This window comes from Corvus hawaiiensis, chromosome Z (genome assembly GCF_020740725.1).
Source record: "Corvus hawaiiensis isolate bCorHaw1 chromosome Z, bCorHaw1.pri.cur, whole genome shotgun sequence".
NCBI lineage: Eukaryota > Metazoa > Chordata > Aves > Passeriformes > Corvidae > Corvus > Corvus hawaiiensis.
In genome coordinates, this window is record NC_063255.1 from 49704469 (window position 1) to 49725155 (window position 20687).

The following is a 20687-nucleotide window of genomic DNA, read 5'->3' on the forward strand; positions in this document are numbered from 1 at the left end:
CTCATATGCAGTAACAGATAAAGCTACAGTTCAATAGAGACATACTCAAAAGTAACTTATAAAAGAACGCAAACCTGACAGTCACCCTGTTTACTGAAAACACTTATTTTTTACAAGGGTCAGCTATCAGACCGTTTAAGCAGCTCAGGAAATTATCTACAGACTAAAAATACCACCCTAAAAAACTGTCTTATTATCACTATTTTCAGTGCAACCTGTATCCTATATGCCACTGTCTCTGTAAACACAGAGCTTGAGGACCTTCAGTGTTTTATACGTCTCATTGCATGAATTTAAAAATGTACTACATTTTTAGAGGAATATCACAGAACATAAAAAAACTGCTGGAATAGAAGGATTCAGGCTGTTTAGGAAGGAAAGGTAAGGGAGACCAGGAGGTGATGTCACCCTCGATGGCAATAGCCAGCTGAGTGCATGGAGTTCTGTCTGGGGGTGGAAGAGGAACTGACCGAGAGCTAGTGGAGAAGGATTAATGGGAGGGGAGGGTTAGGCAGCCACAGGCCCCCCAGCCAGGAAGACTGAGCAGCTGAGTCCTTGTGGTGGTGCATCCCTCCCCCACCCCTTCCAGGCCTGTGACCTGAGAAATGCTCATTAGGTCTTGGCTTTGACAAACAGGACCTGCGCTCAGCTTCTCTTGAGTTTAGCAGAAACACTCTGCTCCCAGGAACTTCTGCTGTCTAACAAGCTCCTATTTTCTTTATGAACAGCCTTGGAAACTAATTTTCTTCCTTGCATAGCATAACATCCCTTTGTCACACTTTACAAGAAAGAGTGCCAACCCACACTGTGGTCAGGATGAAACATTGTTATGATTAAAGCCCACTCTTTTGCGACTGTATAAACAGCGGTCCAAAACAAGAACGTGTGAGTTCTTCTGGACTGCAGAAGCTGTGTCCAGCAACCTCCCTCTGAGCGGAGCCTCTCAGAGCCCACAAACTCCCACATTTGCTGTACTCGGAGGATTACTGAACAACAATGAATCCTGGGCCAATACCCCCACTCCTCAAGGCTCAACTCTTCACAAAATGAGGAGATGGAAAAGCAACCAGAGTGTGTATTTCACTGCCTTTGAAGGGAATTTTTCACAGGTACCTTGCACTGACTCTGTGTGCATGAATGTACACACACACATATGCTAAAGCAAATTCTGTGAGAAATACTGCTCTCTTAGATGTTTAAGTACCTTGGATATCAAAGTAAGTTAGGCCTGTAAGTAAGGTTAAATAGAAAGTTAGGTTAAATGCTGTTAAGTGTTATTCCTGTGTTAAATTGTTATGTTTAAGGTATAAGTTAAGGTTTAAATTAAGGTTGAATACTTTTGAGTGCTGTTAATCTTTTAGGCTGTATTACTTTTTATCCTTGCCCTCACCATCCTTTTGTCACACGCACCAAAACATACACACACATGAGCACACACACACACCCTCGCCCCCATATCTCAGTTCATTTCTGTTTTGATTTATTGGATTTTGTTGTTTTTTGGGGTTTTTTCCCTTTTTCATTAGTGTGCCTTAACTGTCCAGTAATTAGCAGAGTGAATCTTGCCAAAGAACTTGTCCTGCTGTTGCTTAGTATGAAATCAGATTTTTACTGATACCTTTGCTGATGATTTTTTAAGCAATTTCAAACACTCGTTCGCAACAGTCGTCTAAGATATACAGGAACCGCCTCCTGTTCACAAGCCCTGGTCCTCATGAGGGACTTCAATCACGCTGGTATCTCTTGGAGACAAGACAGCAGGGCATCAGCAATCCAGTAAGTCATCAATGATGATAACTTCCTTCTCCAAGTGACAGAGAAGCTAAAAAGAAGAGGTGCCATGCTGGACCTTGTGCTCACCAACAAGGAGAGGCTGGTGGGGAATGTGAAGCTTAAGGGCAGCCTTGGCTGCAGTGACCATGAAATGCTGGAGTTTTGAGATCCTAAGGGTAGTGAGAAAGGAGCAAAGCAAGCTCAGTAACCTGAACTTCAGCAGAGGCAACTTGGCCTCTTCAGGGATCTGCCTGGCAGAGTACCATGAGATGAAGTTCTGCAGGAAAGCAGGGCCCTAAGAAAGTTGGTTAAAGAAAAGCATAGAGAGGGGAAGCAAGGACAGGTAGTCTGGGAGGTATGCAGAGAAATAGTCTGAGTAGCCAGAGATCAGCTTAAGAAAGCTAAAGCCCTGATAGGATTAAATGTGGCCTGGGATGTCAAGGGCAACAAAAAAAGCTTCTGTAAGTATATCAGTGACGAAAGGAAAACTAGGAAAAATGTGGGACCTCTCCAGAAGGAAAAACGAGACCTGGGATATGGAGAAAGCTGAGGCAAAAAATTATTTTTGGCCTCAGTCTCTCTGGCAAGTATTCCAGTCACATCACCCATGTCACAAAAGGCAAGGGCAGGGATTGGCAGAATGAACTGCCTGCTGTAGATCAGGCTGGAGCCCATCTAAGGAAACTGTAGCTGCACAAATCCATGGAATCTGCTGAGATGCATCTATGAGTCTTTAGGAACCTCAGGTTCTCTATTACATCTGAGAAGTCATCACAGTCCAGTAAAGCTTCCACAGACTAAAAAAGGACAAAGATAACCCCCATTATTACAAAAGGAAGAAAAGGAAGACATGAGGAACTACAGGCCAGTCAGTCTCACGTCAGTGCCCAAGGTAATGGTGTAGATCCTCCTGGTAACTATATTGAGGGACATGGAAAATAAGGAGGTGACTGATGACAGTCAACATGACTTCAGTGAGGTGCTGGATTATGCCCACTAAAGAGCAACAAAGCTGGTGAAGGGTCTGGAGCACAGATCCTACGAGGAGCAGCTGAGGGAGCTGAGGGTGTTTAGCCTGGAGAAAAGGAGGCTCAGGGGAGACCTTATCACTCTTACAACTGCCTGAAAGGAGGGTGTAGCCAGGTGGGCGTTGGCCTCTTCTTCCAAGGAACAAGGAATACGACAACAGGAAAAAACCTCACGTCATGCCACAGGAAAGTTTAGATTGGATATTGAGAACATTTTCTTCACCAAAAGGGTTCTCAAGTATTGGAACAGGCTGCCCAGGGAAGTGATTGAGTCACAATTTCCGGAGGTATGTCAAAAGACTTGTAGATGTGGTGCTTAGGGACATGGTTTAGTGGTGGATTTGGCAGTGCTGGGTTAACGGTTGGACTCAATGACCTTAAGGGTATTTGCCAGCCTAAGCAATTCTGTGGTTCTGCTTTATTGATAAAGCACCTTATTCCTGCCTGTGAAGTGTGAATGGTTTCTCATTTGCCATACTTACAGTTAAACTGTAAGTATTGTGCAATGTTTTTATGACCAATTCAAAGAGTACCCTAATTAGTGTTTACCATGCAGTGATAAGCAACTGGCTTACACGAATTCAAACTAACTGTTTTCACTAGGAAACCTCTCTACAGCTGGCATAAACAAAGATGAGTGCTTATACCTTTTTCAAGGCGAATCTATTCATTCAATAATAACAACTTTGACATTTATAAACCTCCTGTCATTTCTTTAGCTTGCTGGCATAACTCATAATTAATCTGACAAACCCTTATTAACAGTGTAAGCACTAAAAAAATAATCAAGAAATCAATATCATATCTCAGCTACTTTATTATTTTATGTGCATTTCAAAGAGATCAGAAAACTAGCAAGGAAGCATTGAAAACCCATTTGTTGCAACCTATCAGCTTTACTGTATTTAATAAGCACATCTATTTCCTGGACACCTCACTCTGCCATGCTATACTTATAATGTGAAAGTATTATGACACAAAAAGATATACCTCATCTTTCTTTTAAGAATATCTAACAAAGAGGACAATTCCTAAGACATGATCATGATGATTAGAGACTTTTTTCAAAAAATATTATTCCCATAAACAATATTTCCACAAAGGCCAACTATATTTTGCACAATACACAAAATTTGCAGTTCTTAGTTACTACAGACTAAGAAAAATAATAACTTGAGAACAAGATGGTTTATGATAAATCACAGCTGTTTCTGTACCTAAAAAGCACACATACCTTTTCCTAAATGTGTATTTATACTCATGTATCTAGCTGTTCCTGTAAGGCTCTTGTGTTCTCGATATGGTATGTGCTTCTTTGTTTCTGGATCTATGTACTCCTTTGCCAAACCAAAGTCTATAATGTGAATAATTTGCTGGGTTTTGTTTCCAGGTCGTCCTATTAAGAAGTTCTCAGGTTTTACATCTCTGTATATCAAGTTCTTTGAATGCACATATTCCATACGAGAAATCTTCAATAAAAGAAAAAAAAGAAGACAAGAAAGTTTAGTTTAAGTTTCAGGTTGCCACATTAAAACGTGTTAGAAGCTAAATATCTTACACTGGCTTTACATTTAGAAGATCACCCCTCCTAGTATCCTAAGACCGAAGGGATATTGTTCTTAACAAAGTATCTCCCAGTTAAAAGTCAATGAAAATTGTACACTTTCCCAAAGCAGACATACCAGTTCGTGTATTGGAAACCTTCACATTGGACATTAGTCATGAATCTTGTACATAATAGAAGAACAACTGCCACAAGCATATTTTGTGTACATTAAAAGTAAAACCAGAAATTATGCCAGGCAGTAAGCAGCCAAGTTTGATGTACATCAATTACATATTAAAGGTATAAATAAGACAGGCACTGAAAATTCATCACTATGCACATACTGTCCATTGTACCTGGACAATACCTAATTTCTATCAAAATTTCCATATTCAGAAAGGAACAGGAAGTATTAATAATAAAGCTGATCTTTGGATCTGTGAGGTCTTGAGCATTTTAGAAGAAGAACTTGGTCATTTTGGCTGTAAATAAGTTCAATGTGTCTGTATGTCAGTAGTTGGAGGCCTGTTACACAATTTACAGCCATGTTTTAAACAGCTATTTTTAACTTTCACAGGTAAAAATATCACTATTTAGGGAAGTGGAAATCTGGTAAACATGCATAGCCTTAACTGTTCTTCTTTCCACTTCAACCCACCCTTAGGTCAGAACCAAATAAAGAAATCTTCAAAAAAGAGAATAATACTTCAGTGAATAATTTTGTGCTATAACTTCTGGAAGGATTTGGGGAATTTTTTGTTTTTCTGTTTGCTTTCTTGCTTATAGGAATGCCCAGGAAAAAAATATTTATGCTATTTAGGAGTCCCATAATACAAGTACTTGTGTGGGCTTAATTATTTTTATTTCTTTAAGGTCTTCTTTTTTGAAAGAGTATGCCAAACTAAAATTCACATTTCAGGTTGTGACGAGAACTCAGAAGACACAAGTAATTACATTCAAGAAATGACTTGAAAAACTGAAATGAAGTGAGTGAAAGTAATATAAAAACTGGAACAAAGTAAATGAAAGTAATATAAGAGTATTCCTGTTAAAACTGTATCACAAGTAGTTTAAATACCAACACCAATTTAAAACATAAGAAGCGCAAACCTAAGTGAAATAAGCATTTAAGCCATTGAGGACTGATTTAGTTATTCTAGTGAACACTCAAATTAACATCTATTCTACTTACCAACTGTATGGCTATCATAAGAACGGTTTTAAGAGAAAATGTCCTACCACACAAGTCAAATAAATCTTCCAGACTAGGTCCAAGTAGTTCTAGCACCATAGCATTATATTTGCCACATGGGCCAAAATAATAAACCTGAGGTATTCCATCTGTAAAATGAAAATACAAAGTAATGATAAGGGGTTAAATAAGATTAATGAACACACCAATAAAATTCCTACCCAATTTCAAGTTGATCTTAAGTTAAAAATACATTTTTCACATAAAAGCAAAAATAAACCTGATAAAAACTACAGGTAAAAGATACCACAGGAACACTGAAGATAGTCACAAAATATTTAATGAAATGGTACTATTACATATTTGACTTGTGAAAGGTATGAAGATTTTTATAAAAAAATTAAAATTAGAACCTCTCTATTAAGTCTTGTAACCATAAATTGAGAGAGGGTTTTAAAATGCTATGAAGAAAGGCTTAAATAAGCTCTTTTACAAAAAAAAATACACTTAAACTAAACTTTTTAAATTAAGACTATTCCTACCTTTAACATAAAACCACCTTATTATCTAGAGAAATCATTTAAAAAAATCAAAAAAAGAGATTAATGAACCCGAGAGTTTAACGATATATTAAGTCTGGGCTTTATAGTTTTATATGAACACCTGCCTTAGGAACACAGGCAATCCAGAAGTTTGAAATAAACAGTTAAAGCCTTATGATCCAATGTTACTTCCACCTTTTTGTACAATATGCATTGTGTGTCTATTTAATTAAAAATAACTTGGTATAATTGCTTCTACTCATTTTGTACTTTTTCACATGCAGAGGACGTCTTCTTCATTCAGCAGAATAAATTTTGTTCACTTAAGGAAGCAAATTATTCCAGATTTTGGGTTTTTTGTTCTTCAGTAGGTATCCTCTGTTTCATTTATTCCAAATATTCAATACTCTGAAAATGTATTCTTCTTTTCATGTGAGCTTTTCCTACAGTGTCCACTGTTACAATACACAGAAGTACCAAACCTATTTTCAGACCTCAATGAAACAATGGATTTCACCATCATTCTCTGTAGGACGAACGTAACCCTAACTCTGTTTTTTCTGAGGTACATAAAGCCCTCAATTTTTGATACCTTACTACAGTGACACTTACATTGAGGGCTCAAATTTGTAATTGTATTCACTACAGCTCTGGTTAAAAAAAGAATTTTAAAAATATTTTTTCAGCAAAACTAACATCAAATGAATGCACTGTTTTTAAGAGGTTTTTCACTAATCTCTTTTCCTACAAGAAAGAAGATCCCCTAAAAATCCAGTTTAACTGTTCATTTTTCACATGACTTGAGCTTAAATTTATTTTTAAATATGTATCATCACACCTATCTCTATACTAATATACTTAAAATGCATAATCATATGCACTTCAGGAAGATTTTGCAGGAGTAGCTTATTGCTACTAATGAAGAAGCATAGAACATACCACATTCTGTATCAGAATATGGTACAAGATAGTGTTCTTCAATTTAAAAATATCATCCTGAGTTATCAGATAGACACTTAAAACACTCAAACTTCTGACTAGATGAGAATTCCAAAACATACCAAAATTGTTTAACATGTTGTAACTTCTGCACTGCATATGGAGCATCCTATCTAAAATTACCCAAGTAGACAAATAATTTGATATTAACAGTTCAAAGTACTAGAAGTTAGGGGCTTTGGTTCTTAATCAAAGCCCTCTTAGTGCTTTCACTTAAAAGCAGTAGGCGAATATCAAGCTGTACTTATATTCTTTCTTCACGTCTCTACATCTCCAGAAGTCAAAAAGTAACATGCTACTAATAAAAATGTATATGAGGCTTTTTCTCCCAATATAGAGAGATAAATGTAAGCTCTTTTATATATGTTTAAGAAATATTGGTTAAGTTAAAAATGAAAAAACTCTAAGTTTTAGAAAATTAAGAATGCCCTATTTTGTTGACAAGATATTCCCCTACTTATTACCAATTAAGAGGATGTATTTTATTTCCATTTTCAATTATTCCGGTTCAAACCATGGAAGAATATAAGAAGGAAGTCCTCGGAGCCTGTAAAATGCATCCCAGTCTTCTTGCTGTGAATTTAAAGAAGTCATTGTTCTTAGGTTTCTTGACCAATAATTAATTGGATTACCATTCAATCCTTTCTAGTACCTTGACAGATCTTCTAAATCTTCTTTTTTGATGTCACTAAAAGTTAGATGTAACTTCCTACTCTTCCACCAAAGTAGAAATTTACTTGTGGCCAAAAAACAGATTCACTTATTCCCACTAAGTTACTTTAACATTTAAACATCTTTCCTTTCTAGGTTTAAAACTGAATATAGCATCTTCTTTTCCAGATATGAGTCATATTTGTTTATCCCTAGATACCTTACACTTGCTGACAAGTAAAACACTTTCATTTGAATGCGCTCCATTGACTAAAGCAATCCACAATACTTATGTGACTGCCCTGCCATAAAATTGTAAATCTATTTTAAACCAGCATGATTTGAGTCCTATTTTACTCTTGACAAAAATCAAAAAAGTCTTGACTTGGAAATTAACTATTTCAACATCACTTGGACTCCAGTTTCTTCTTCTAGAAAAGTTAACTTTCATTAGCCACCTAAAATTACTGCTGTACACTTCTGGTCTCCAAAATCAAGTCGAAACACCCCAAAAGTACTTGACTATCCACCGTGGGGGGAGGGGAGGAATGCTAAAGCAGTTATGTGGATTTATGGATTATGTTGTTTAATTTTCACTCAAATGCTTTAGTCCACCATGTTTATGTACATGATGTTTTTAAAGGAAGTTTTTAAAGCTGACAGATCTGATTTCTTCTAAAATGATGAAAGGATAAAAACATTAGAATAAAGAAAATATGACTAGTAGATTAAACTGTATCTGCCAAACCTCTTTAAAGTAAAGAAAATAATGTAGACATTATTTCTGCTTTTGGACCGTTATCCATCTCGGTCACTGTCTTTTTCATCACTAAACCTGATTTAAATTTGAGACTGCATGTTGTTCACTCAGTTGTCTAGAGCAATATACATCACTAGCACAAACACACTTTTGTATCTTAAAGAAAAAATTCCATCTACTTGCTCTGACACAAATACTACATTGCAGCTTCAATTATTGTGTGTGTGTGTCACCATTCAGGAAAAAAAATTGATAAAGAGGCAACAAAGTTTGACTGCCAAAGGAATATGTAACCCATAGGTCAATGGCAATACTACTTGTATTTAACCTCATCTATTACTGACGTGATTTTGAGCTGTATCTTGGCAAAACATCTCTATACAATACAATCTGTAAAGATATTTGTAAAGATACTAAGGTAGTAAATAGATTTCCAGTGGTTTTCAGCTTTCTGTAATATCCATTTCCTTTTAGAGCTTTCTCTAAACCAGTCAAGAAACAGACTGATGTGATCTGCATTATATCCTGCTGCTTAGAGTCTGTTAAATCAGACACATAAATGCCAGCAAAACACACTGCAGATCAAGGTGTTCTGCATTCACCTTCCCATACCGCACTGCCTTTTATTACCAGTTTTTATTCTCCTATGTGACAATTCATTGGACACAAGCCAAATACCTTAAACTAGTTGGAAGACTTGCAGCTGTCTTTCACGGCACATTCATACTGGTACTCTGTTGTCAAGGATACAAATCAAAAAACTGCCACAAACACAAGTATTCCCTACTTAGTCTATGGAATCTGGTTTGAATCCTCTCAAAGAAGTGATTATAAAACCCAGGGTAGTGTATACTGACTTGAGCAAAAGCAGCATACACAGAAGGTCATACAATCTCTGGAAACATAGCACCTTAATGCTACTGAAGCCATGATCAGCCACGAACTACAAAACTCTGAACATGGAATGAGACACTATATCGCTGCAACACTCAGACTACATTTCTTACTTAGAAATATAAGAATATGTTTGCAAAAAGAAGAATAGTAATATAATAGTTAGATCTATTTCAAAGGAAAAATCTTCCTTAACTAGGAAGACATAGATAACTAGGAACTAGTTATTTACATTACTAAAACAGAATTAGAGATGCATTTTATTGTAATCTTTATTAAATATCCATTTATGAAACATTCACTTTGTGCAGTGAACTGTATTATCAAGCCTCCTTTCACAATTAGAGCCATCTATTGTGTGCTTCACAACGCCCACAATTAATCTCTGAAATCTGTGTTATGTCACAATAGAAAATCAATATAAATTTTTGCATACAACCAGGCTTCTTATGGGCAGTTGTGAAGGATTGGTGCGTGCTTTTAAGTGGGAACGCATGTGTCAGCGCTTTAATGCTTGTAGCATTGCTGATAACCGTGCACGCTACCGATCCACACCACGTTAGCTATACAGACCACCGAAAGAACATGTGGATTACCTGGGCTAACCAAACAGGCCAAGATTCTTTTTGCATATCTTTAGCAACACCTTCTGATCCCTTCCGTACCTGCCTTATTGGGGTTCCGTTAGCAGAAACTAGTAGCCTCAAAAAATATACCCTTAGCTATTCAGAGCCAGAAACTGCACTCTCAACCTTTTGTAATGCAAGCCATTCCACCCTCACTGATAATTATCTCGATGCTCACCTCTCCACTTTTAACACCTGCAATGCCCTTAAAATAAAGAAAAACCCTCTAGCTGCCCAAGCACAAGCGATTGCCTTAGGCCTTAATACATCTATGTTTGAGCCACAAGAGCTAGATCTTTTAGGCTCTCAGCCTAGTCCCTATTGTCTTATGTTTAAAGGCAGTCACTTTGACAGCAGTGTCAGCCCCCAAAGGCCAAACAAAGACAGCACATGGCTGAGCCCTACCACCTCATGGTACTTTAACATCACAGTGTACTGCAATGGCTCAGTATGGCCAGTTGATAATCCTCCACAAGAACCTAGGGCTCTGCCCTCAGGAACTTTCCTCATTTGTGGAGACAGAGCATGGCCAGGAGTGCCTTCTAAACCAGTGGGAGGACCATGCTATTTTGGGAAACTAACAATGTTTGCCCCTAGCATTCAGCAGCTACTAAATATTACACACAAGCGATCACGACGGAGCATTCTTCCGTTGGATCCTAATTGCAGAGACGATGTGCAACTATGGAAAACTCCTGCTGTCTTTTTTGCTTCTCTTCTAGTCCCAGGAGCTGCATCAGCACGTGTCCTCACTCAGCTTAGAAGGTTGGCATGTTGGACAGGCAAGCAAGCAAATGTCACCTCACACCTGATAGGTGAGCTTGTTGCAGACGTGGATAGCTTGTGCCACGCTTTATCGCAAAATCGTGCAGCCATTGATTTTTTACTGTTAGCACAAGGTCATGGATGCAAAGATGTAGAAGGAATGTGCTGCTTTAACTTATCAGATCACAGTCAATCCATACACTCCCAGCTCCAATGGCTCACTGAACATACCAAAAAGCTCACAGTTCAAGACAGTCCTTTCGATGGATGGTTCCAGAGAACTTTTGGGGGACTCAGAGTTTGGGCCGTAAGCCTCATAAAGGAAGGTCTCAGATGGGTCAGCATTATACTTTTGCTATTGCTTGGAGCATGCATTATGTTTTCTTGCTTAGCCAAACGTGTAGAACAGTTAACTCAGGGAGTTTTGCTCGCTCAAACTAATAAAAACGGGGGAATTGTGAAGGATTGGTTATGTGAGAAGGGACATATAGATTCTTTGCAGCTTACTTATCTGAGAAGCTGGCTACGTGAGAACGGGCACATAGACCCTTGCAGTTAGCTGAGCAAGGTCTCACAGAACACTGCACCACACATTATGTGTAACAACTGAAGTTGCAGAATATTACATGTATCTTGCTCAATAACTGAACCACCATTGAGTCTTATTGCTGAGCTATGGGTTTATCTGCAGAGTTAGCAAGGATAGGTTTTGGCAGCAAAACAATAGACATCTGTGGTTAGAAGGCCAGAGAAAAAGAAGAGCTGCTGACCACAGAAGGGGAACTAAAGGAGGGGTTAGAGATCAGCTTAGACAACGTGAACCACTTAGAACATGCCTTTATGAATATGCATGAGCCCATTATTAATAGTATATAAGAATCTCTGGTACAATCAATAAACAGATTCCTGTTGATCACTCATATTGAGCGTCTGGGTTTCCCCTCTATCGCGACAGGCAGTAACAGCTGTTTCTCAGAAACATTATCATGTGACTCTATTATGCAGCTGCCATTCTTACCAGATCTCTCACACTTATTCTAAGGGAAAAAATTGCTTTACATTAAGCCAAGTGCTAGAAAACGATTGGCATAAAACAAGAAAAACTACCAGCAACACTTTTTATAGTTATTGTTGGACTACCCTTAAAAAATAAATTAGATATTATCATCATTGTTTATCCATATAAACATAAATATTAGCATATTCACATTAATAATTAAGCAGCTCAACCTTCCTATTAAAGGAAGCGTATCAGCAGCAAAAACTCAAAACTGAGTCAGCCTTCCCCAAACTCACAACGAAACCAGAGCAGTCATCAGTACACAGATTACCAGTGCCTAGGAACAGACTGCTCCTCAGTCAAGAGATTCGATATTTGATTCAGTTTAAGTGCTCTAACACTACATTCTTAAATCAAGCAGAGAAAATTATTTTCTAAGATGACCTGCATGTTTGTTTTTCTTACTTAATATAGATTACAAACCACTTCAACTAACTGCTTATTGGTTATTCCCCAACATAATAATCCCAGTCAAATTACAACAGAAGTAATAAAGCAGGACAGCATTACTAAAAAAAAAATTAAAGAAACAGCTTTCAGTTTAAGAGTAAATTCTCATCTACCTACCTAGAAGTATAGCTCAAAGCAATATTCACGTGAAGGTACTAATAAAAGTCACTTTGCATGTATACTGAATGATGGCTAGCAAGATGTATAGAAAGGATATGAAGTGAGACAACTCAGATATATCTGTAAGAACTGATAAAATGTTATTTAGATATGTAAATTAAGACTACCCTGAACTGACTTACTTGCTAACTCTGTAGTTCATAGCTAGACATTTTGTCTTCAATTTCCAGTGTTCCTGAGCATTAGAAACATAACACCCTTCTTTTAGAAATTAAATAATATTCTAAAATCTGAAGTTCCAGTACATTATTGCTGCTTTAACTAAATACCAGGAACATTCAATTAATATATTTGCACATATGTCGCATTTGAGTATTCTCATAAAAATCTTTTCAAACTTGCTACAAACCTTCATAACTTTCATAATATTTATCCTATAATAGCAGCAAGACACCAAGCCCAGAATATCTTGAAAAATACCGAATTAGATTATTTTAAATTGCTTCTAGAAGATCCATGAACAAAAATAAACACCTGACACATTAATCTAGCTGTAGGGCTTTGTTTCTAGCACTACCCTCAGGAGACTTGCTATTGAGATACTTACTCATGATACAATATCAATCTATTAAAGTAAATTACAGTCCACCAACTGAGAGAGAAATTAAGAAATTATTGTACTGAAAATTTTGTCTTGGACACAGATTCTGGATACACCACGATGAAATCATGCTGGGCTGCGTTTCCTCCGAGGCTGAAGTGGAAGGCAAGGTGGCTACAGTGCAGGGGATGAACTAGAAATGGTCTTACTAGAAATCTGAGAGCCCGTTAGCTTCTCCCAGTGGTTCAATGACAGACTAAAAAAAAGCCACCTGTAATTATCTTAAATACAGAAGATAGCTTGTCTTTCACTGGCAAAATCTGCTTCACAGATTCCATATCCTGAATAGAGCTGTACAAGAAAAATTAATAGCTGTCACTGAACACTCAGATCTCACACACACTGGCTAAAGCTGGCCCAAACTGAAATTAGATAAGAATCACATTTTCTCACCTTCTTAAATATTTTTGTCTTTATCTAGAGGAAAAAACACGAATACTGAACTACTGAACCACATTCTTAGCCTTTGGCCCAACACATTTCCAACACAAAAAAGAAAACTATAAACAGCAATGTCTAACCTACTATTCCACATGAAACTGTGTATAAGGTACCTCATAACAAAAAGTGTTCTTGCCTTAAGGTACTCTGCCCCCCTCAAAATCAGAAACTCAGAGTATTTCAAACTCACTTTGCTACATTCCCAAACCAAAATGTAACTATCAATCTGGCAAATCCTGACATGCTTTAAATGCTAAAATAAATATTCTACTGAGCTTGACTAGAAAACAGTGAGCAGACTCCACTGCTCTACAACAGCAGCTGCCTACCACACACAAATGCTTCACACCTCCCTGGCTGCAGCTTCTCAGCATTACCTACAGCCCAGTTTTACACTAACAACATTAACTAGCCAACATGTACACAAGTCATCTGGTAATATTTCTGTATCTTCCAAAATCACATTATGCCCACACTGAAATCTTCTTGAATCACTAATCCAACAGTTACATTTTATAGCTGCACAAGTACTATGATTCTGTTGTGTCAAAGGCAGGCTCACATGATCTCAGAACTGAAAAGAGCATTTTTAGATAGCAATACAGAGTACATCACATGAATGTTGGTACCAAATCATGACAATTCATGTACAAAATGCAATACTTAGCACTCATTTCACACTGGCCATTACCTTCTTAAATACAACACCTTTTTCCACTGTACACAAATAGAACCTATACACTGACAGGCCAATAATCACCCTGTAAGAAAACTGTTTGGCTTCCAGTTTTTCAAGTGGAAGTGTTCACTAGATTTCCACTCAAAGAACAGATGTACAAAAGTTAAGAAAAATAAAATCTGATTTACAGTATTGAGCATCTGCCTTGTCTGTAACATTAATACAGCAGTTTCACCACTAGGATAATCCAGAGCTGAACAGATCTGGGACCTGTTTTGAGATCTGTGATCTCAAAAATGACATTAAATGAAAAAAATAAAATCTAATTATAGATACCCTTTGCTGCTATAAACAAGAACTACAGTAAGTGTGTTCTAACAGCAGCATTACAAACAGGAGCTCTGCTAAGTCATTTTAAGCAGCAGAAGCTGCTTGCCATTCTTTTGCTTCACTTGTCAGGTAATTAAGAACAAAAGAGATCCCATTCACTTGCAAAGCCTCCCAGTCATTATGATAATGACCCATTTATTAAGAGAGGTTAGAAAAATCAAGACAATTAAAGCTGAGTAGTTTTTACACTCTTCAACACATAACAACACATAACTTCTTTTATTTACTGACTCCTTTCTGCCAAGGGAAACTGAACCATACTGTAAATACCTATCTGTCAGTTAAATTACAGCATAGCGCATGAAATACACCTACAGCCCATCTTCTATTCATGCAAAGAAAGGCTGATAGCATAAAAGATGAATTCAAAAATCAACAGAAAATACAAAACTGTTTTCTATTAATTCCAAAAGCCTAAGTGCAATTTCAGGTAACAATTCAGCCATAGTTCTATTTGGAGTACTGCATCTGTAATAGTATATTAAGTTTTTCTTATAACTCATAATTGCATATTAAGAAAATACACAATGAACAAAATTTATTAGAAGCGAAGATATTCTAAATTCCATCCATATGTTGCTCATTCAGTTGACTAGAAATTTCTGCATATTGACTAATGATCTCAAACTTCTCAAGGAAAACACCCTCGTAGTTACTGAATGACAAAATTATCGCAGAAAAGAAAACGCAATTTTCATAAAAATCGCTATTCATATATAAAACCTAAATGAAAGCTAAATAATGATGAAACTAAAATAAGCCACATCTTTAAACTAATTTTAAAAGCTACTTTTAATAAGTTTGAGGTCCATTCCCCTAAAACATTAAAAATATTTCAGAAAACCCAAAAGCACAGAAACTATTTCCTCTTTAAGAAAGATTCTTCACATTTTTTTCCTGACAAACATCTACATGTTACTGCACATTCACAGGCATTTCAAAGAGCATATTTAAGAGCAAAGTTACAGTTACGCCTTCCTTATGAGCAGATCCTCTCCAAAGGAATATAGTTTTGAAATGTTAATTCTTACTCATGCAAGTCAAAACCACTTTTTATTAAATACAAAGAATTAATATTCTTAGTTCCAAAGTGCTGTGCATCAAAACTGCGCATCTATCATATTTCATGCCTCAGTGAGGAGAACTATAAAAGATCTGATTTTTTTCCTCCCTCAAGAAGGGATTCAAGACAAAAAATAGCACAGATTGATAATACATATATATATATACATGTGTGTGTATATATATATATATATATATATATATATGTATAAACCCAAGCTACAAGGTCATTAGAAAAGAAAAAAAAGGGATACTATAAAAATAAATAAATAGACGTAGACAAATACTGGCTGGAGAAAAGGAAACACCAAGAAAACATAAAATTTCAAAATGCTGCTCCTTTCATCTAGGATGCCCAGAAGATCAGAGGAAGCAGAAAGATGCTCTACTAAAAACAGTTTGAAGGTAAAATAATCTCTAATCCCAAAAACATCTTTACTTGCTTTCAGGAAGATATTACCAGAAAATAACCTAATTTTCTCCTAGAAGTATTCGTTCACATGTTAACGCCTCTCCTTCCTCCTCCTGCCACCTCCAAGTCAAATGGGATTTCATGGGGGCTACAGGAATTTTATCCCTTAAGCTTCAGGTTATTTCACACTAAGCATAAGGCAATTTTTAGCATAAACTGTGGACTTCGGAGTTCTTAATTGTGAAAATTATAGGGTTTTTATAGAAAATAATGGCTCTGCTTACAAGACTGGGAATGAGTACTGGGAGTACAATTCTCTTTTCACCAATTATTTCTGAAACCATAGTTAAGTAGTCACCTGCTATTAATACACAAGTATGCATGTAAACATGAGGAGACCAAGGGGAAGCACAATTTAGTACAACCAAATGCAAAACACACAATCAACACAGTTGTAAAGCTATCAGCCGAATTACAAGTTTGTGCGAATAAACAAAACTAGCTAAGTAAAAGACTACTTCATCATAAGAAAGCCTGCAAATGTGTATTTTTAGAAGCTTAAAAGACAGAAAGCTTCACACAATTTTAACTGCTAGCATTGTGCGTAATTGTGTATCAGAGAAACCTTCTATCTGTTCACAATCACTATATTTCAAATTTCTTCAAGCAATGGCAGCTATTTTTATACCTGATATGACAGACTCCTCTGCAACTTGCACACTGAAGACCACTTCCTTCAATCTACTCTCTCTCTGACCAAAGTACAACCGCTGCCCATAACGCAATACTGTCTGTATGGACAGACTTGGCATCAGATTTTTTAATATCTCCTGTTTTACATAGGAGTTTTACATACTTGTTTCCTGAATTTATCGCTTGGAGGATCAACTTTCCAACACTATGTTTTCAACTGTTCATGAGATAAAATTACTTAAATCTATGCTTGACAGTAAATACACGTCACAAAAAATCAGTAAGCTCAAACCAACTGCCACAGACTACATGAGAACAGAAACTACGTAATACTGCAACTTTTTTTCTGAAAATCATAGGCTGCGTAACTTCCTCGGCTTGATGGCCCAACTCCAGCAAAGACGGAAAAAGAGACTGCCGCCAAAAGAGAAGGAATCAGCTTTTTTTTAACTTCTATGTAGATAGGAACAAGAAAATTACTTTCTTCATAATAAGCCTTTGCCATAAGATCCATTAAAGTATCTCAAGTGGGGTGCCTGAGAAAGGCTCAAAAAGGAGCTTTGAAGGTTCTGTGCTGGAAGAGGCTTTCACTTTTGAATTAAAGAAGGTTATTGCAAAAACAAAGGAGGTCTATAACCAAGTTCTTCATAAATATTGATGATGCTTAGTAAGCCACCAGCTCTATCTTCATGTTTTCACCCTAAAGGTCACCTCGTCTTCATGCAGAGAATCAGACAGGTTTCAGTACTTCAATAATGCATCAGAGAAAGAGAGAGAAGTTGTTGCAACCAGCAAATAGGGTTAAAAAGACCAAATGATATCTGAGTAAAGCAGAATAACTTTGACTTCACTATGTTCTTACACTAAACACAGTTCCCAGTCTTATTCAGTAAATAAAAAGGTAAACATAGCTACATTCACCAAGACATTTTTCCAAGAAATACTCCTAATAAAGGGTTGCTACCTCTGAGGAGCACTGCCTGATTTCTACAGTCTGAACTAGAAATTACCGCTTTATTCTTACCTCTACTACACAGCTCTTTCACAATTTTAGATAGTTACACCTTTATATTCACAGATAGACTGTACCTAACCTGTGGGTAGTCATGCCCCATTAGTTAAGCCCTTAAGATCTCAGCTTTGTACTCATCAGCTATTTCACAATGCTAGTGTAAGGTATGCTGGTAATTTAAAACTTATTACAAAAAACCACCCATACATCATAGTCTGATGACTTTCTCCAAATAGCAAGCATGTAAGACTCAAGATTTTGACTACCTATCTACAACTTTATTTTCCATCTAGGAAGAGAAACTGACAATGCTCTGTTTTACAAAGAATAATCTCTACAAATTCCTGGTTGCAAAGCATTCTTAGTACAGCAGCAAAAAAATTTCTGTATTAATTGAGCATATTAGAAACTATGTTTCACCAGATGTAGTCTTTAAAGAGGAGCATGAAATTTTGAAAGCTACCTGAGAAACACTATCCCGTCAGTGCAGCAATGAGCATATGATCCTGAATTTTAAGTAAAAAGGTGAAACTAGTAATTTAAAAGTATTAAACACACACATTCAAAGTAACAAAATCAAAGTGGTATGGGCGTGTTCATTGTGTATTCCCTTTCAGAGACAATTTTTCATACTAAGTTGGATTTTATTCTGGTTTAAGCACAACTAAAATCACTGTTACAAATTCCAGGCTGCCTTTGCTAATAAACCCCCAAACACACGTAGAAAACCACTGTTAGTGGTCCACTCATAACAAGCTTCTACATTAGTAAAAAAAAAAGGTAAAAATAGTTAATTACATTACCTACTCTAGGAATAGTTTAAAGGAAGAGATGTCAAAAGATTTCTTTTTCCTAGGTTATAGCTGATTTAGAGAATATCTGTACTCACTTTACTAGTGTAAGAAACTTCACATCTTCCTGACTGATTAAATGCAGTTTTGTGAAAGGCACAAAAAATATGTGAAAAATTTAAGGTATCGCTCACCTATAAAATCAAAAGGTGACAATTGGATCATTTAGGTGACCATCATAAGAGTACTTCTGGGTATAAAAGCAACAAGGGGAGTGAAATGAGAAATTCAAATATTAAACTGCATTTAAACTTTTTCTACAGGTATTTAAGAGGTTTAAAACTAGCAAGCAGCAATATATACTGTATCATTAAAATGAAGTAAAGTAAAACTGAATCTGAAGCTATTTAAATACCACATCAATTTTAATTAAAATATGTGATTAGTAGATTAGCAGTGTGGAGATCTGCAGAATTTTGTCAAAGACTTGTACTGGGAATAGTCTAAGATTACTTAGTTTAAGGTGCACCTGTATGTAGACAAATGCTGTGATAGGTAAGATCTATTAAATAGTCAGGACTTCATAGATACACTTTAAAGAGTAGAGAAAAAAATGTTAGAATACGGAATGTATACATTAATCCTCTAACTCATGGGGTTTTTTTCTGCTTTAAGTAGCTAGGAACACTTTATTAAATAGATTTATACCTCTAAACCAGAAAACTTCAGCCAAAAATTGACCCTATATTACATCACAGTAAAATGCATTACACTGCTTTTTTACCTCCAGATCCTAGCTGCTTGTAGAATCTGTATTCCAAATGTAGCTGTGGTGCTCTCGACTTCATTGGCTCCTGATTTAAAAACAAAAACAACATTTAAAACAAAGCCTAAAAACTAACATGCTAACCTACTACCAGCCAAACTAGCCCTACTGCTTCCAAGCAACACAGAAAGTTTGAATATTTCTTCCAAAGTGACTGGCAATTACGAAACAGAGAAAACTAAACCTCCCTCAGGTGAGACTAGTGCATATAAGGACATTTTCATCTTGTATTGCTCCACTGGACCAGGGTTCAACATGCGAACCAAATAACAGACACACAATGGAACAGCTAAAAAATAGTATGTTTCTCTAAAGCACATGGATGATATGTCCTACATTTCTCAGAAAGTGGCATTAATATACAGCTTAACAGATTGAAAAGAACCTCCGAACACCTAATACATGATGGGCATATCTTTGTAAGAATAAAGTCTTATCCTAGGATCTTAACAAAAAATACCAAATCCTTCCACCAAATAGTAACAGCTTAGCAGAAATTAAGTACCACCATTCCAAATTATAAATCCAAAACAAGCAAAAAAAAGCCCCAGAATAAGTTTGTAGTTTACGCACATTAATTAAATCGTATTTCTGTGTTCCACACACCAGTGTGTCAGGGTCTCATAGAACAAAATGAAGTGACATGAGATTAAGCAGAGGAACACACATGCAGCCGAAATGGAAACCTGAATTTCTTGAGTACCTCCCTTTGCACAGAAAAGGTACTTTACCACAAGATTCTTTAAATGACGGCATCTTTTAGAATATATGCCTTGTGCCTTGTTTCTTCTGGTATGTAACATGATTTTAAGATTAAGCTCCACCAGAGGAGGTTTAGGTTGGACATCAGGAAGAACTTCTTCACAGAAAAGGGTGCTTAGACATTGGAATTGACTGCCCAGGGAGGTGGTAGAGTCACCATCCCTGGAGGTGTTTGAGAAAAGACTGGCCATGGCACTGAGCGGGATGTTGACATGGTGGTATTCAGTCAGAGGTTGTACTCAATGCTGAGGTCTATTCCAGCCTAATTGATTCTGTGATCTTCCAATGCATCAGTGATAAATTGGAAACTAATTTGGTTACTACTAGAACTGCAGCACGTAGTAAGTAACTGCTAACAGAGTTATCAGCAATAACTGATACTGCTGAATATCAATTTTTGGGAAAAGCTTGGGCGAAGTGCTCATCTTTTTCCTTACTCCATCATCTTCAGAAGCTACGAGTTTATAAACCTGTGTTGTTTCTCAGTGCCACGTCCAGTGCATAAAAACTATGAGCCAATGTGCAAGCATGAGAAATTTAGTCTTCTTCCTC

General features: G+C 36.7%; 1 protein-coding gene across 7 annotated transcripts in view; it reads right to left on the reverse strand.

The window, feature by feature from the left end:
• The window catches only part of CSNK1G3 (casein kinase 1 gamma 3), an 82712-nt gene that overhangs the window by 24326 nt on the left and 37699 nt on the right, over window positions 1-20687 (reverse strand). For all 7 annotated transcript variants that reach the window (XM_048291413.1, XM_048291410.1, XM_048291416.1 and 4 more), the window contains 3 exons: window positions 19332-19401; window positions 5540-5688; window positions 4036-4270 (listed from right to left, as the gene is read on the reverse strand). In XM_048291413.1, the coding sequence (XP_048147370.1) occupies window positions 4036-4270; window positions 5540-5688; window positions 19332-19401 (454 nt within the window). The remainder of the gene's footprint in view (window positions 1-4035; window positions 4271-5539; window positions 5689-19331; window positions 19402-20687) is intronic.